The sequence below is a fragment of the Elgaria multicarinata genome, chromosome 19 (genome assembly GCF_023053635.1).
Source record: "Elgaria multicarinata webbii isolate HBS135686 ecotype San Diego chromosome 19, rElgMul1.1.pri, whole genome shotgun sequence".
Taxonomy (NCBI): Eukaryota; Metazoa; Chordata; class Lepidosauria; order Squamata; family Anguidae; genus Elgaria; species Elgaria multicarinata.
Window position 1 is genome coordinate 19,494,896 of NC_086189.1, and position 17,923 is coordinate 19,512,818.

The 17,923-nt window shown below is 50.2% G+C and overlaps 1 protein-coding gene across 1 annotated transcript in view; it reads right to left on the reverse strand.

The window, feature by feature from the left end:
- The window catches only part of NOTCH1 (notch receptor 1), an 86,643-nt gene that overhangs the window by 21,823 nt on the left and 46,897 nt on the right, over window positions 1-17,923 (reverse strand). Inside the window, exons 11-17 of the mRNA XM_063144998.1 lie at window positions 13,907-14,020; window positions 10,764-10,997; window positions 8,421-8,531; window positions 7,258-7,450; window positions 5,723-5,868; window positions 3,722-3,835; window positions 1,530-1,649 (exon numbers count right to left, since the gene is read on the reverse strand). Coding sequence (XP_063001068.1) covers window positions 1,530-1,649; window positions 3,722-3,835; window positions 5,723-5,868; window positions 7,258-7,450; window positions 8,421-8,531; window positions 10,764-10,997; window positions 13,907-14,020 — 1,032 coding nt within the window. The remainder of the gene's footprint in view (window positions 1-1,529; window positions 1,650-3,721; window positions 3,836-5,722; window positions 5,869-7,257; window positions 7,451-8,420; window positions 8,532-10,763; window positions 10,998-13,906; window positions 14,021-17,923) is intronic.

Consider the following 17,923-nt stretch of genomic DNA (forward strand, 5'->3'; position numbering starts at 1 on the left):
AACAATATACACGTCAAAAGAGTAGACAAAATACGAAGATGATATAAATGGCAGTGAGAGCAACGTGTCACAAATTATTATTATTTTTTAATAATCTTAAAATGGGAAAGTTCAGTCCAAGCAGGAATATTTTCACAGAGGGGTAAAAAAACCAGCCATGCGGATGAGCAGGTGAGGTGGCCCTTTCTGGTTTTCAAACTCCAGCAGGAACCACGGGAAAAGCTAGCGAACCTTCCCAGGAGATCTTAATAATCGGACAGGCTCATAAGGGACTAATTGGTCCTGCAAATTGATGATTAAATCAATTACATTTAAATGCACATCAACGAAGCCTCAGCACAGGAGAGGTGGTGAAGAAAGGCAACCCTGTGGGTGTAACAGAGGCCCCTTCTACACCAGGGGGGGATTTGCGCCGCCTCCCATATGTTTTCAACCTAGAACTCCCATCAGCCCTGGGTGCCACAGTTAATAGTGAGGGATGATGGGAATTGTAGGCCAAAACATCTGGAGCGTTGAATTAGCAGAACCTTTGCCAACCTGGTGGTCTCCAAATGTGTTAGACACAGGCCATTGGCCTGGTTGGGAATTATGGGTAGTCACAATCCAACACATCTGGAGACCACCGGGTTGGTGAGGGCTGCTTTAGAACAAGGCCAGGCAGGGACCTTCAATGAGTGAGGAGGGGCAGAAAGAAACGGGAAAACATTAACTGCTAACCACGGAGATGGGGCTTGCAGGAAGCCAGGTGCATCCTAGGTAAACCAGTGTCTAGCGAGCGGTTGTAGCTTCAGGCAATAAATCAAGCAACGGCAGTGGGAGAATTTGATATCTGCAGCCCACTCAGAACATCCTTTATTTAGAGCGGACGTGAAAGTGTGACTCTTTTCTCCATCACATTGTTGACAGGTGGGCGGGTGGGAAATTAACAGTATTTGAGGCCTGCTAAGATTTAACACACACAACCCTTTCTCTCTCTATACACACATGTGCTTAGCCTCTGCCATCCTGCGTCACCCAATTTTCCCCAGGACTGTCTTTGTGCATGTTTATTTATTTGTTTATTTAGGGAGACCCTATGAAAAGGAGGACAGGGCTCCTGTATGCAGGAGCTATACTAGAGTGACCAGATGCAAAAGAGGGCAGGGCTCCTGCAGCTTTAACAGGTGTGATGAAGAGGAAATTTCACCAGGTTCCGCATATATACAAATGACCCCTGCTGAAATTCCCTTTTCTATGCAACTGTTAAAGATACAAGAGCCCGGTCCTCCTTTTCATATGGTCACCCTAGTTTATTTCTTTACAACATTTACGTATTGCTCCACACCGATTATGCAGCAGTGAGCAATAAAAGGTAAGAAACTAAAAGGATAATACTCCACAATAAAAACGGTTGTTTTTGAAAACAGAATAGAGATTTTAAAAAAAAACTTGGCTGGTTAGTTGAGGAAGCCTTCCTGAAATAAAGACGTGACTGAATTCACAAGGTCATACCAACCCAGGGTTAATCAGGCCTCGTAAAGAAGTCGTACCTTGCCAACCAGACGGGCACTCGCACGAGAAGCTCTCGTAGTCTTCTGACGCTCTGCATTGACCGCCGTTCTTGCAGGGACCGTCCGCACACGGGGCCAGGACATCCCTGCACGTGGGCCCTACAGTTTGAAAGACCAAAGAAGCCCATTCTCACATTGGGTTGTAGCCTACGTGCCCACCTAAAAATGGCGGAGATGTGTGTTGTTTGGATCATGCTACCCAAGAAGCAGGGGTGGAGGGGAATCAGGGCTTGCGGGGATGAAGCCCCGGGACTTTTCTAGGAGCAGAGACACGGACATTATCTGCCACTTCCTTTAGATTTCCCCCCTTCCCTCTGAGCTGAGCTGCAATCCTCACAGTGGCTGGGAGGAAAATGCATTTTCCCAGCAACGATCGATTGTGCCCTGTCCTAATGCAAAGTGTTTGGGGGTGTTGTCCTGGTCTTGAAATTAAGACCCATTTGCTTTACAAAAGACCTCTTCTGCGGAGAGACAAACACTGCTAGAAGTGGGTTTTTAAAATGGATAAACCCAGCTGCCTGAATTTTTGGACTCTCCTTGAAGCACTTGGCTGCGGAGGGCTGTCAAAATATACCACGACCAAGGAGTCGCGGGCTGGTTCCAACGCCTTGCATGCATAGCGGCGACGTTTCCTCCAAAACCTTTGAAGGGGTCGGCCGGCATTCCCACAGATTTCACAATGGTCTTTTGGGCTATGTATAGCAACAGGGCCTCCTTCTCTTCACCCCTCTGGGAACGACTTCGGCTTCTTTGGAACCTTTCCAAGACGTTTCCTTCTTGGAGAAGGAAATTATCCCCGGCGAGGGGCATTTTGGAAAAGCGCGTTTCCGAAGAGGCTGCAGCCACAAAATTCCGCATGCTGATATTTGCTCACTATTGGGTTCACCCAGAGTAAAAAACACCCCCACGCATTTATTTGCAGGGAGGGGGAGTGCGGTTTAGCGTGTATTTCTCTTCTCCCACCTCTGCCCTCTTGTCCAGAGGCTTTTCCTGTTTACAAAGCCAACGTTCTCTACATAGCGTTATCTTCCTCGTCAGCCAGTATCATCTAAAGGCCTTTTCTGTTTTCCAGGGCCTTCCCATTCCCTGCACCCCAGCACAATCCCGGTTTGTCTCCACGGCAACCGGCAAAGACAGGAAAGAAGTCACGGCTTCCTCCAATTGTGCACAGGCTGCCATTTTGTGTAGCGAGAGGAAGCAGGAAACGGGCAAAGAGGAATCGGCTCAGCAGAAAACCGCTGGCCTGTGAAACGGACCGCCTGTTAGGCAAGCGAGCCCAAGCGCGTCCTTCCAGAAAGGGACGTCGACGGGGCGTCGTTTGCAAGCAAAAACGAATTGGGCTGAAGGAAGGCCAGTTCGTTCAAGAGCGTCGTCTTGGAAAGTGGTGTGGTTTTTTCCAAAGGTGTTTCCGGGGCTGGTAAAAAGGGCGGAAGAAGCCTTCGCCTGTTCTGGCAAACTAAAAATGGGAGGGTGCATGTTGCACTCCTGTCCTGGGTTTCCCATTGGGGCAGCCGGTTGGCCTCTGTGTGAACCGAATGCCGGACTACATGGACCCTTGGTCTGATCCAGCCTTGGGGCTCTGCTTCGGCCCTTGTGTGTGCACGTCTGCATTTGGGACTTGTGCATGTATGAAAATTAGGGGGTGTGCACATGTGAAAATTTGGAGTGGAGAAAACGAGAGAAAGAATTGGTATCTCAGAATTATTGTTTTTTGAAAGCTTCTAGGGTTTTCCCCTTCCTGACCTTCAGGGGAGCCAAAATTTGAGTGAGTGTGACTCCTTGACACAGATCCTTCTGTTGGTTTTGATACTGGGGTGAAGGAGAAAACAGCTCATGATTCAGAGTTCTGCAAGCTTTGATATTCTCCACCTCTTTCAAACTGAGGGCCACGTTCCATTCCAGAGAAGGCGAAGACAAAAAACGTGGGCCAAAATGCTAAAAAATGCCAGCCTGTTTGAGCTTAAAGAGTGAGAAAGCCAACTCCAGCCCACGGGATAAGGTTGTGCATCCCTGCTGAAGATCGAAACCACAAAGAAATAGCCCCCTGGAAACAGGACGGGACTCATGTTTCCTGTTCCTCCCAGAGCTGGTCTCAAGGTATCCTGGCTGCCCAGAGACGTTGTCCCAGGTCAGGCGGCTGCAAGTCATGACTCAAGAGTCTGGCCTCTTACCAGTGTATGGAGGGACGCAATTGCACTGGTAACGAGCCACGTCATCGATGCACGTGCCTTGGTTCAGGCAAGGGTTGGAAGCACATTCATTGATGTTGGTCTGGCAGTTGGGACCTAGAAAGAAGAAGACCTGCAAAGTCAACCCTACCAGCCCAACAGAGGCTCCTCGACGGAGCTTCAAGGAGGGATCTCTCCCAATCCAGCCTCTGAGAACCGTGTAAACTGGAGACACTGGGAAATGCATGTGAGGCCTTCTGAATGCAAAGGGCTACTCCACAATAAGACGTAGCATTTAAATGTTCAAAGTGCTTTAGATTTCATTGCCTTAGGGCACAACCCTATAGATATTTAGACAGGAAAAGAGTCCTAAACTCCCAGCATGCCCCAGTCAGTATGGTTGGCTGGGGAAGGCCAGGAGTTGTAGGACATTTTTTCTGTCTAAAACATCTATAGGATTGCACCTCTAGATATCCTTTTACCAACCCTGCAGGGTAGGCCTCTATTACTGTTCCAATATCACAAATGGGCTTGCTTAGCTGGCAGGGGTCCCCAACCTTTTGGGGTCGTTTGGAACTTTGTGGGAACGTTGTGCGCTCCCACAAAATGGCTGCCATGAGAGGGGCCTCACCCATTCATAAAATGGTGGCCATGGTGGGCGTGGGCTGGCATAAAGCACCCATTTCCGCAAAAGCAAACCGGTGAGGCTAAAAGAAAAAACAACGTGTCCATGATCTAGGGCCAAGGCAAAGGTAGGCTTTGAACCCTAAAACTACTGTTTTAAACCCATAGTTTTTCTGCTCTAAGACGTCCCTTTCACAGAAGGGAAAACTGATGAGACGCAGGGCCAAGTAACATGCCTGAATACAAGGCAGAGTTTAAGCTCAAAATGCTTCTTTGTCCCCATAAAGCACGACAAAATACCCACTTCACAGAAGGAAAACTGGTAACGCTTGGAGAAATACCCAGCTACACAATACACACAACACACACACACACACCAAACATGCACGCACACACAGGGACCTCCTGGCTTATAGGTCAGCCACAGAGTTTGCGGAGAGAAAAGGTTGCCAACATATGGAAAGGAGGACCGGGCTCCTGTATCTTTAACAGTTGCATAGAAAAGGGAATTTCAGCAGGTGTCCTTTGTATATATGGAGAACCTGGTGAAATTCCCTCTTCATCACCACAGTTAAAGGTGCAGGAGCTATACCAGAGTGACCAGACTTAAAAGAGGGCAGGGCACCTGCAGCTTTAACTGTTGTGATGAAGAGGACATTTCACCAGGTTCCGCATATATACAAACGACACCTGCTGAAGTTCCCTTTTCAATACAACTGTTAAAGATACAGGAGCCCGGTCCTCCTTTTCATAGAGTCACCCTAGCCAACATCTCTTTCACCCCCCTGTCCCATCGTCAAACAAGGCCACGTTGGCCACGAGCGCCCAACCCACCAAATACGGAACAGGCTCCCACGGGGCACGGCTTCCCATGGAAGCACTCGCCTTTCTATTTGCAGGGAGCACAGTCCACATTTATTTACACCCCTGTTTCCCTCCAAATCTATTCAAAGCACATGCTAAAGACAGCCTTAGTCGTCTAGCTGTGGGTCAGCCCCACTTCGTGGCGTGCCCCATCGATCCAAATACTTAAAAGGTTGTCACACAGAGGAGGGCCAGGATCTCTTCTCGATCCTCCCAGAGTGCAGGACACGGAATAACGGGCTCAAGTTAAAGGAAGCCAGATTCCAGCTGGACATCAGGAAAAACTTCCTGACTGTTAGAGCAGTACGACAATGGAACCAGTTACCTAGGGAGGTTGTGGGCTCTCCCACACTAGAGGCCTTCAAGAGGCAGCTGGACAACCCTCTGTCAGGGATGCTTTAGGGTGGATTCCTGCCTTGAGCAGGGGGTTGGACTCGATGGCCTTGTCGGCCCCTTCCCACTCTGCTATTCTCTGATTCTATGATTCTATGATCCGCTCTCCCGCAGGGCTCCTACCGCTGAATCCGTCTTGGCAGGTGCAGATATAGCCGCTGGTCATATCCTTACAGGTGCCGCCGTTCATGCAAGGGTTGGATTCGCACTCGTTGTTGTTGATGTCACAGTTTGTTCCACTCCAGCCGTCCGCGCAATCGCATTTGTAGCTTTTGTTAAGAAATGGAAACAGAGGACGTATGAGCCGCATGGTGGTGTGGCCTTGGTTTTGTGTGTGCGTGTGCGCGTGCGTGCGCAAGGAATGTCTAACGGAAGATGACAATGTAGGCGTTTTTCCAAGATAGGAAAAGTTGGATGACTGGAAATAAATTAAAGAACTCTTCCATCCTTGCACAGTTAATACCATTGCTTCTATTTAAAGACATCCTAGAAATATCCCTTGCCTGGTATGTCAATTAGGATGCAATCCTATGCATGTTTCCTATGCAACTTTTTTTCTGTCTGAACATGCATAGGATTGCGCCCGTAACCATTTAAAATGTCATTAAACCATTTTTAAAAAGTCCTACAACATCCTGCACGCCCCAGCCAAATTACCCTTGCTCAATTATAAGGCTACTTAATCCTTTTAAAGCAGCCTTCCTCAACCTGGGGCGCTCCAGATGTGTTGGACTGCATTCTGGGAGATGCAGTCCAACACATCTGGAGCGCCCCAGGTTGAGGAAGGCTGTTTTAAAGGCATCTAGAATACTCTTACTCAAAGTTTACTTTAGAGTTAAAGGAAGACCCCACCACCTAGATTTGGCTTAAGTTTCTAGGATCTGGCATTAGAAAGTACTGAATCAAGATCAAAGACTGGGTGGAAGGGTGAAATTTGCTTTTATTAATTACAAAGACAGTTTCACACTTACACATGCCCCGTATACGCTTAGTACAAAGATAAAAGGAGGAATCGCACACGCTTCTTACAAATATTCGCTGGCAAAGGAGTACTTTCCTTGAGAATCTCTAACCCAGGGCTGTGGAAACCACCAGTCACCTCGACTTCAGAAAGCCGACCCCAAAGCTAGCGTGAGGTTCTTCTTCTATACACCCTCTTCCTCTGCCAAATATTCTAAAATCCATGCCTATAAAAGCCTTAATATTTTAAGCTAGCCGATCAGTTCTCCTGCGGTGATGCAGCTTTTGGGGGGACCTTAGCGACAATCCTCTTCTGTACTGTTTTTATTCTAAAAAAGTCGCCCAGATCTCTTTACCTGAACCCTGCGGTTTGTTCCTGACTGTCTGTGTTTTCCCTCATGGGGCAAAACCCACAGATGCTTCCAGCGCGACCTCATTCGCGAGCAATTCTAGGTTACACAGAACGTTTGACCCCAAACAGCTTCTCTCTTCTAGGACCCCCCCCCAAACGGACTTTGGTTCATCAGTGCAATGCCAGCAAGTGCTAAGCTTAGCTGAGCCGCCACGGTGGACTTTTAGGTCCTTCGCCGGGATGAGCAACACACAGCTGCAGCCCCTCGCACACCAGCTCGAGGGAGCTCCATCGGTTCCCTTCCGGGGTCGCCGCGAGCCCCCGGACCCTCCGCGCTGAAGCTCACCCGTTCCGTCCGTCGTGACACCGCCCGTGAATGCAGGGGTTGCTGTTGCATTCGTTCACTTCCGAAAGGCACATGGCGTCCTGGTAGCCTTCCGGGCAGACGCACGTGAAGCCATTGATCCGGTCCTTGCAGGTGCCGCCGTTGTGGCACGGGTTGCTTGCACACTCGTCAATGTTGATATTACACATCCTCCCTGCGAGAGAGGAGGGGGAAGGTGGACGGGGTGTCGGAAGAACAGCAGAAGAGCCTCGCCGGGTCCAGACCAAACGCTTTTTGAGTCCAGCGTTCTGTTCACAGTTGCCCCCAGGAAGTGCACAAACAGCACATGAGAGCCCACAACCTAGGGAGGTGGTGGGCTCTCCCACACTAGAGGCCTTCAAGAGGCAGCTGGACAACCCTCTGTCAGGGATGCTTTAGGGTGGATTCCTGCATTGAGCAGGGGGTTGGACTCCGTGGTCTTGTAGGCCCCTTCCAACTCCGCTATTCTATGATTCTATGATTCTATGCAACAGCACCGTCCCACCCATGTTCCCCAGAAACTGGTCTATATAGGGATAATGCTTCTGATACTGGAGCTAGCACTTAGCCAACAGGACTAGTAGCCATGGATGGCCTTCTCCCCCAGGAGTTTATCCACACACCCCTTTTAAAACCATCCCAATTGGTGGTCATCACCCCATCTTGTGGAAGTGAATTCCATCGTTTAACTCTGCGCTGTGTGAAGACATCCTTCCTTTTATCTCTCCTGAATCCCTCACCAGTCAGCTTCATGGGATGTGACCCCGTTGGGTTCTAGTATTATGAGAATATTAGGAGATCCACACCGTACATCATTTTGTACACTTTTATCCTGTCTCCCTTGAACATGACTTTCCCCCCCTAAGCTACACAGTCCCAGACATCATCACCTTTCCTCACAGGGGAGCTACTCCAGCCCTTTGATCATTTCGGTAGCTCTTTTCCGTACTTTTCCCAACTCTATAATCGCCTTTTTCATATGTGATGTCCAAAACTGGACACACGTTCCGGAGTATGGTTGCACGAAGGGCGCCTCAGCCCCCGAGCTGCACCTGAGTTATTGCCGGTCTTCGCCCACTCAGCGTACGGATTGTGACCTGTGATCTTCCCCGTCCCTCCTGCTGCTGCTCCCTTTCCTTTCTCACCTGTATATCCGGGCTCACAGGTACATTCGTAGCCATTGATTTTGTCAATGCATTTGCCGGAGTCACAGGGGTTGCTGGCACAGTCGTCCAGGTTGATCTCACAATTGGGGCCTTCAAAAACAAATATTTACTTATTTATTATAAATGCGTATACGTCGCCTTACTTGCTAAAAAGCCAGCAAATAAAAGCAATAAATGGTTGGCTTTGGCACTCAAATAATAACAATAAAAATCAAGAGAATTAAAAACAGTAAAATGTTTAAACAACTACATGAATTAAATAGATAAATTAAAAAAGAGGCGTCTTCACACTTTTTCTGAACACCAAGAAAGTGTGTGTGTGTGCGGGGGGGGGGGGGGTAATCGTATTTATTGGGGGTGACAAAGGAGAAAGGTCTTTCCTGCATGCCCAACAAATGGAGTTCTGTGGGTAATGGTGCCCTCAGAAAGGTATCTGCTGGGGATCTTAATAACCAGGCAGGTTCATAGTGAGACAGGCAAGCCCCTGAGACAGCCAGGTCCTAAGCTGCTTAAGGCTTTTTAAGGTTAAAACCAGCACCTTGATTTGAGTTCTGAAAGCATCACCAGTGCAGCTCTTTCATAGAATCACAGAATCATAGAACAGCAGAGTTGGAAGGGGCCTACAAGGCCATCGAGTCCAACCCCCTGCTCAATGCAGGAATCCACCCTAAAGCATCCCTGACAGAGGGTTGTCCAGCTGCCTCTTGAAGGCCTCTAGTGTGGGAGAGCCCACAACCTCCCTAGGACACTGGTTCCATTGTCGTACTGCTCTAACAATCAGGACGTCTTTCCTGATGTCCAGCTGGAATCTGGCTTCCTGTAGAATCATAGAATCATAGAATAGCAGAGTTGGAAGGGGCCTACAAGGCCATCGAGTCCTTGAGCGCATTATTCTGTGTCCTGCACTCTGGGAGGATCGAGAAGATATCCTGGCCCTCCTCTGTGTGACAACCTTTCAAGTATTTGAAGAGTGCTATCATGTTTCCCCTCCATCTTCTCTTCTCCAGGCTAAACATGCCCAGTTCTTTCAGTCTCTCTTCATAGGGCTTTGTTTCCAGACCCCTGATCATCCTGGTTGCCCTCCTCTGAACACGCTCCAGCTTGTCTGCGTCCTTCTTGAAATGTGGAGCCCAGAACTGGACACAATACTCTAGATGAGGCCTAACCACCTAAGACAGGTGTTAACACGTGGCCCTGATCCTTCGCACCATTTATAGGCCTAGTTGCGTTTTCCACCAGCTGAAGCCTGTTGTCAGCCCACGTAGAGCAAATTGCAGCAGATTAGAAAAGGACCAAAGCTTGACAGCCAATTACAGGGGTCGGCCTTGTGGGGGTTCCTGTCTAACTCCCCTGCCCTATGAAACACTCTTCCTAAATAATCACATAAGAAGCATTGGAAGTAAAAGTCACTCAAGAAAAACGGTGGAAGGGAGCCGGCCTTCTGAATGAGTTAGATTGCAACTCCCATAACTCCCAGCCGGCATGTAGCCTCTCCTACTACAACAATAGGAGGATGTTGTCTCAGCAGGGAGCTAAAACCAAACTGAAGCTGTTGGCCATGCTGGCAACTCATCTAGCTTTGGGAATGGTGACGTAGGCAGACGCTGCCTGCTGAAATCTTGAGAAATCAAAGGAATAGCTGAATAAAGTTTCCAGGAGTTGGGGCTGACAGCAAAACTTCCTGCCTCTCCTGATGACTAGCAATGCCAGAATAAATTAAATTATGATACTATGGACAATTGCCAGAGCTCCCAAAATTCAGATTGCCAGGGCTCCGAATGTTATATGATATACACACACCTGTGCTAATGTCAGTGTAAACATCTTGGCTCTCCAACAACTGCCCTGTTCTGTGGTCCCTTGAGGCTCGCAGGGGAAGCCGACAGAACAAGACAAAAAGAAAACAGGACCTTGGATAGCTCCTGGAACTCTCTCCAACAACAACAGGAGGGTGTTGTCTCAGCAGAGAGCTGAAGCCAACAGACAAGACCTGCAGTGCAGTCAATTTTGCCCGTCCAGGAAGAGCTGACTGGACTGCTAATGGGCCCATTTATGGTCTGAGCTAGGGAGCTGGAGGTTCTGCTGTTGACTCCTGCTCTGACCCAGCAGGGCCCTGAATAAGGCACCCAAGGAAGGAGTGTGTGACTCACCCTCATCAAAAGTCTCTGCTGCACACAGGAAGGTCTGAGGATTGGGGTTAATGACACCAACCTGACCTTGGCTTGGTTTTGGATCTGAAGCCCACAAACCTGAAACTAGGATTGCTGGGACAGTTTCTCCTGGACGGAGGAGGAGAAGGAGCCAGTGCTATACAGCTCTTACCTGATGTCCCTTTGAGACACAAACAGTTGTAAGCGTTGTTCCTGTCTTGACACGTCCCCCCGTTCTTGCACGGTTGGCTTTGGCACTCATTGATGTTAATGTCACAACGGTGGCCAGTGTAACCAGGCTGGCAAAGGCACGTGAAGGTGGCAATGCCGTCTCGGCAGGTCCCGTAATGGCAGGGGTCTGGGTCACATTCATTGATGTCAGTCTCACAGTGGGGCCCAGAAAAACCTGGTTGGAGGGGGTGGGGGTAGGGAACGGAGGAGAAAAGACAGAACATCATAAGAACAACATCATATTTTGAGAAGAGAAAATTTCATGCAGGAGAACAAAGGTTCCGCGTAACCCATTCAGGGGGTCCATGGCACCATTCACCTATCTGCAAGGTCCGCATTTTAATAAAAGAAAAGACGCCGCCTCCCGCGCTCCGTTTGCTTCGACGGTGACATCATGCGCAAAAGAACCTGCGTGACTCAGCGACTAGCTTCAGAGATGGCTTCCCTGCACCTAATCCTGAAAACTCATGGAGAAGGAATCCTTTTGAACGTGGTGATGTACAACTAACAACTCTCTGTGTGGAAAAGCAAGATGCACTTGTTGACTTGACTTGTGATGGTTCACTGAAATCATTTTTCAAAGAATATAGACTGGACCAATTCTGGGTGACGGTTTTTCCTGATTATAAGAAGTTAGGTGAGAAAGCTTTGAAACATCTAGTTCCTTTTTGTTCCACATATCTTTGTGAACAAACATTTTCGACATTTTGTTATATGAAGAACAAGCATAGAAATCGGCTCGATCTTGATCCAGATTTGAGATTAAAAGTAGGAAATGTTGAACCGGATGTGGAAGGGATTGTTCGGGACAAAAAGAGGCACGATTCCTCCCATCACATTTAGGTTTAGTAGCTGCTAGACATGTCATAATTTGTTCAGTTGTAAACTAGACATTAGTAAAATTAAATTCGTCTTTATATTCCTAACGAAACCATTGTCATTTTTGTGTGGTAATATCACAAATTTTATGGTCTGTTTTTTAGTATACCTAAAATCCTTTGCTTATTAGGGGCTACCTCTTATTTTCTCCAAAAAAATTGCTTCACACAGGTAACTAACATAGAGATAACAATTTTTTCAAAAGTAGGGGGTCCGTGGCTTGGCACTTGAAAAACAAGGGGCCCGCAGTACTTAGCTAATTGGGACCCACTGCAGTAGAAAATCCCACTGTTGTGCCCAGCAATTAGCTGAGAAGGAAACAGCCCTACATTGGGCGCAATGAGTTCGGGAAAATCAGTCTGAGACTCTGGCAAATAGATTTGGGTCTGGCGAGATGTTGCTCTGTTGGGTTTGATGCATGTTGTGCGGGATCTCCTTTAAGCCACTGGGCGTCATTCAGCAGGACGGAGCCCCCAACCTTACGAATTCCTACGGTGCTTGTGGGCTTCCGCAGGCTCTAAGTTGGTGGCACGACTATGCTGGCGCCTCTCTCTTGCCAAAGGACGCCCCACGGAAGCAGCCATGCAGACGCGGAGCCCAGAAACTCAGCGACAGCCCTGCACGGACCTGGTGCCTGGCCGCTCGCAGCTGCCGTGCGAGAGGACGCGGGAAAGACGTGGGGAGCGTGCTGGTGGCAAAGGGAAGGGAACGCGTGGCAGAGGATGGGATGCAGGGTGTGTGTGTGTGTGTGTGAGTGAGTGAGTGTGTGTAATAAAAGGTGGCGCGCTAACGCTAGGAAGACGGCCTCCTCCGGTTCGCAGGGAGCCTGGCTTTGTCCCAGGGCGGGTACAATGACTCCTCTCGAACAAACAAGCCCTTTCTTTTCTCTTTCACAGGGAGCCAGGGCCGGCTCCTCGGCTCCGCTGCTTGTCTGCCGGCGGCTCCAATAGCCCGGCTGCGGAATCCAAAAGGGCAGGGAGGGGTCAGAGACGGGTGCCGGTGTGCGCCCGGGGGATAATCGCAGCGCCCATTATCTCGCCGTCCTCCAAGGACTGAGAAGCGCGGGGCCCGAGGGAGGGCGACAAAAGCGGAGGAGGGGAGAACAGAGGGCGGGAGGGAGAGGAGGGGGGGCTGGACGGAAGACAAAGTGAGGCTTTGACTGCGCCCCTCGTGAAACCCCCATCACGGCTTTTCATCGCAGCTCCTGGCCGACCAAGACGCTCATTAGAGACAGTTCAGCTGGAAGATTTCTGGCGGGAGCGCCTCCACAAAAGCTCCACTGTTCGCGCCCGGGGGGTCATGGCGTCGGTTTTGTCCGGGCGCGCCTCGAGTTTCGCTCCTCGGGTGCACACGGCCCCCGTGCCGGGGGGGGGGGGAGGTTGGCCAACACGTTGGCTTCTTTCCCTTTTCCTTTTGGTCCCTGCTTTCTCCTGTCTGAAGGCGCCTGGGGGAGGGCAGGCGCACGCAAAAAGGCCCCCCGGCGGCCCACCCCCACCATCTGAACCCTCCTTGGGGCAGGTGCTGCAGGCGGGCGTTCACCGAGAGAGAGGGGTCCATTCCCAGTTTGGGGACTCGTCATTTCTGCCAGCGTTTGTGGGTTACGTTGGCACACTCTGAGATCCACCACGCTAAACCCAGCTCTCTCCAGCCCCTTGATAACGCCCCCAGCATCACTGTCGGGGATGTTCACCACGCAGCTGCCACAGGGGGTCACGAAACACGCGTTTCCAGAAGGAAAAGCGGTGGGGCCCAAATGAAAACGACTTGCCTGAGAAGCGAAGTAGAAGGCAGAGGGGATTGCTGAGCTCCAAAACGCACACAAACGCTTTTTTGAACCCAGATAAAGATGGGGCCAGAGGGCAGCACTTTGCCTTGCACCCCCAGATGAAGGTGGTGATGAGGATTCAAAAAAAGGGAAGTAAAATTAAAATGAGGAGGGGCAGGGTCTCCTAAGTCTTGGGTCTCCAATGTGGTGCTGCGTTGCAGACCCCAGACTTAAAAACTCATGTAATAACAGAAGGTAACGTGTGAGTCAAGGTAACGTCTCACCCACACCCGCACTGAAATGCCTAATGCACCAGGAAAGGGCACCGGGCAATGGCCCCTGTCCTGACCCAGTGGGCGCCCACTTCTCACCGAGCCTACGATCCTGCAGCTCAGACCAGGTCCCCTGAGAGACGGCCTCCTTCCTCAACCCCTGCTCACCTTCGGTGCATTCACACGTGTACATGTTGGGTCCGTCGACGCACTTGGCTCCGTTCTTGCACGGCGTGCTGGCACATTCGTCAACGTCGTGTTGGCAGAGGTGGCCGTTGAAGCCTGCAAGGGAACGCAGAGGGAGAGGTGGCCTTGAGCGCTCCCGAGCTCCGTCCCGGGACCTGGGACGCCTCCGCCGCCCCCGGGATAGAGGCCCTGTTCAGGGCCTATAAACCTCCTCTTCCTGATAACTACCGAAGATGGCTCAATACCTTCCCCCGAAGCCAAGCCAGGTGTTCAACCAGCCTCTGGCTGAGTCACACCTGAAGCGCCTCAAAGCGACCAGAAAGGAAACCAAAAGGAGTTAGTTTGCTTCCTCTGCGCTTCCAACCAGAAACGGGCTCATGCAGGTCCGGCAAAACACCCAGAGAGCTTCGGCTCTGGGGCGGTATATAAATGTAATAAATAAATAAATAGAAGTGTGGGCAACCCGGCCAGCGAAGAAAAAACAGAGGGACGAGCCCAATATTAATAGCAAGGTCGTAAAATGAATCTCTGCATAGGAAAAAAAAGAGGAAACTTATAGGAAGGGTGGAGCAGAAGGTTGGAAATGGAGGAGCAGGAATTCCGCTCCGGAGAAGCTGGATTCACGGGCTGGATTCCCGTGGTGGGCGGGGCATAAATGCCTAAAATGCCGGCCTGTTTTAGCTTCAAGCCCTGCTAGCGAGTCAGTCTTAGAGAGGCTTCTCAATCTGTTAGAACCGTGGGGAGCAAGGCACGAAAGCTGTACGACAAGGAACCAGTTGCCGAGGGAGGTTGTGGGCTCTCCCACACTGGAGGCCTTCAAGAGGCAGCTGGACAACCCTCTGTCAGGGATGCTTTCAGGTGGATTCCTGCCTTGAGCAGGGGGTTGGACTCGGTGGCCTTAGAGGCCCCTTCCAATATGATTCTAGGAAAACTACCAAGTGATGGTTCCTTTCTTGACCGGAGACATCAGGCGCTCTGCCACTCGGTGGTGGTCCCTTCCCTTTCTTTCCTGACAATCCTTCTCCCGTTTCAATTTTCTGTGCATCTTCGTTGGGCCAGGATACAACCCTGCTCAGCTACATCCACTTCCCAGACCTAGTGCTGATTTGGAAATGGGAAAACGCCCCCCCCCCCCCACACACCAGCCTTCGTTTTTTCTACAGAAAACAGCACGGATGGAAGCCAAGGAGCGAGTTGGGAATAAAACCAACAAACTTTTCTACGAAACAGTTTGTGGCTTATTCCCAGTTAGCCACCCTTACACTTGCAGGACGCATCCTCAGGCAGAAGGATATCATGTCGGTGAAATGATGACTGTCATTTCCCACAGACAAGCTGTAGAAGAAGAAAGCGTCTTCCCCGTTCTTTCTATTTAAAAAAAATGCCCAGAAATGCGAAATGCACGTCGGCTTTGGGAGCTCCGCGTATTCCCAAGGACGTTTTCCTTCTCTGGGAAGCCATGTGCGGGATTTCCGTTGCCTGGCTCCCTTTTTCGGTTGCTCCACTTGGCCCGCTGCCTGGGATAAGACTGACAGCCAAGTGTGCTTTATTCCCCGCAGCCCTCCCTAGTAACACATTTTGTTTCGCAGTGCTGGGAAGCCCGTAACGGCGGAGCACAAGAGACCCACTCTCAAAAACTGCAAAAGGCCAAAATGACTCCACACACACACACACACACACCAGTTACCCTTTAGCATCCTTGATATACCCTCACAGGAAGGGTAAAAAGAGGTTGGGTTGCCCCCACAATACTCTCACACACACACTGCACGTTTAAGCACAGGATTCTAACCCCCTTTTGCCAGCAACTGTGAGCAAAAGCAGGCGTTCGACGCGTGTGTAGTAGCTACGCCTCCCACCCCTCAATTTTTACTCCATCCAGATGGGGACCCTAATGTGGGGAGTCGGGGGCTTTGAAGGTCTGGATCAGGCCCCTCGCACCTACTCTAGAGCAAAATTGAAGAGGGAGGGGGGAAGACACAGCTCCGGACACGTGTTTAGAGTAATGTCTGTTCTGATTCTACCCCAAAGTGTGGTAGCTACTCCATGTTCATGCAGGGGGTGGTAACTTGTACATGTGGGGTTTCATTCTGCCCCGCCTGTTGGGTCCCCAGCTGAGTTTTTCAAGGCCCAGTTCTCCATCACCATGGAGACCGCGGCCCGGGGTTCTGAATGAAACCACCATGGCCAGCAGCTCTGAGAACAACTTATTTACATCTCTAGAGGAGAGGTTCTCAACTTCAAAAACCCTATTTCATGGATTAGCCGGGCCCTCTTGCTTCTCTCTCTCTCTCTCTCTCTCTCTCCTTACCCCATGGACTTCAACACCTTATTTAAATCCACCCCCAGCCTCCCCCCTCCACGATTCCCAAATTGGGGGCTCTTTTCAATTGCAAAATTTCTTGCTGCTGTTATTTAAATTGATCCTGGGTTTCTCTGTTCACTCTCCCAGATGGAGGGCGGGAGGCAGAAAGTAGTTTGACGGTCTCTTTATGCTCAGGGACTGCAGGAATGGGGGGGGGGGGCTGTCCTGAGACGTGTCTGAGAGGGGCAAAAAAATAAAAAGGAAAGGGGGGGAAAGACCCGGCCCGTTTTATCAATACAGCGGAAACCCTCTCCGCCTTCTGTACCAAAAACAACACAGAAGCTTGCTCTGCAGCTGGTGAAGTTTGGCGAATCTTCACAGGCACCACTGAGACCGTCTTTCCCATCCTTGTTCAAGGTTAGCTTTTTTAGTCGGCGCCTTCCGGCATTAAGGGCTGCCCCGCACACGGGAACAGCACACTCAGGCTTGCCCCGGAACGGACACCCCTTGCAGGACTCCTGTCTCTTGTGATGAGCCAACTTGTATTGTTGTGCAAAGTGCCCGGAGAGTGTCAGCTAATTAATTAATTAGTTAATTAATAATCCACATATTTCCAATCACATGTTTGTCTCATTCACATCATGTGCGAATTGTCGAAAGGCAATTCTTGCTCAAGGGATTTGCAGCACTCCCTTTAACCCACAATCCAGCAAATTTAGCCTGTGGTGGTCACTGCATCTTGTGGGCCTTAATTTAATGCCATGCCATGGCACGAAGCACTTTCTCTTGTCTGCATGTCCAGAGCCAGGTGCAAATTCATTTTACTGGGTGATGCCCACTATCTGGTAGTACAGGGGAGAAAAAACTCTCTCTGCCGGGTCGCACCACTTTAATCCACCTTCCCTTTTCCTTATTAATCTGTCACAGAATCATAGAATCATAGAATAGCAGAGGTGGAAGGGGCCTACAAGGCCATCGAGTCCAACCCCCTGCTCAACGCAGGAATCCACCCTAAAGCATCCCTGACAGATGGTTGTCCAGCTGCCTCTTGAAGGCCTCTAGTGTGGGAGAGCCCACAACCTCCCTAGGTCACTGGTTCCATTGTCCTCGATCTCTTGCCCCACCCCACCCCGTCCCACCCTCCATGCGTGTCTCCTCTATCAAACTTAGGCGATAAGGAAGCCCTCACAGAGAGGGCATTTTCGTGCAGGGCCTTGCTCACTGTTGGCCCCCGCAAATACCTTCTCATAATGAAAACAGCAATAATAACAAGCAATCAGCAAAGGTATTGTGAAGAGGGAAACTAGGAAGGAGGGACAATACAGGGGACTGTGAGGAGGAAGGAAGAGGAGTTGGAAGAAAAGAAGAAGAAGAAGAAGAGGAGGAGGAGGAGGAGGAGGAGGAGGAGGAAGAGGAAGAGGAAGAGGAGGAGGAGGAGCCTTGCTGGATCACCCCAAAGGGAATTCCATCTAGCTGAGTATCCTATTTTTTATATTGGCCAAACAAGTAAGGCATGAAAGCAATGAAATGCTGAGGTCCTCTAGGTTTTGGACTACATCTCCCAGCATCCCCCAGCCAGCTGTATTCCACTGCACATGGAGGTTTCCTCTAGCAATCACCAGTAATAGCAACCCGTTCATAGGAAGGCCAAGAAACATTCCGGTTTTAAGCCCCGCCGCCCCAAGCCCCCGCGG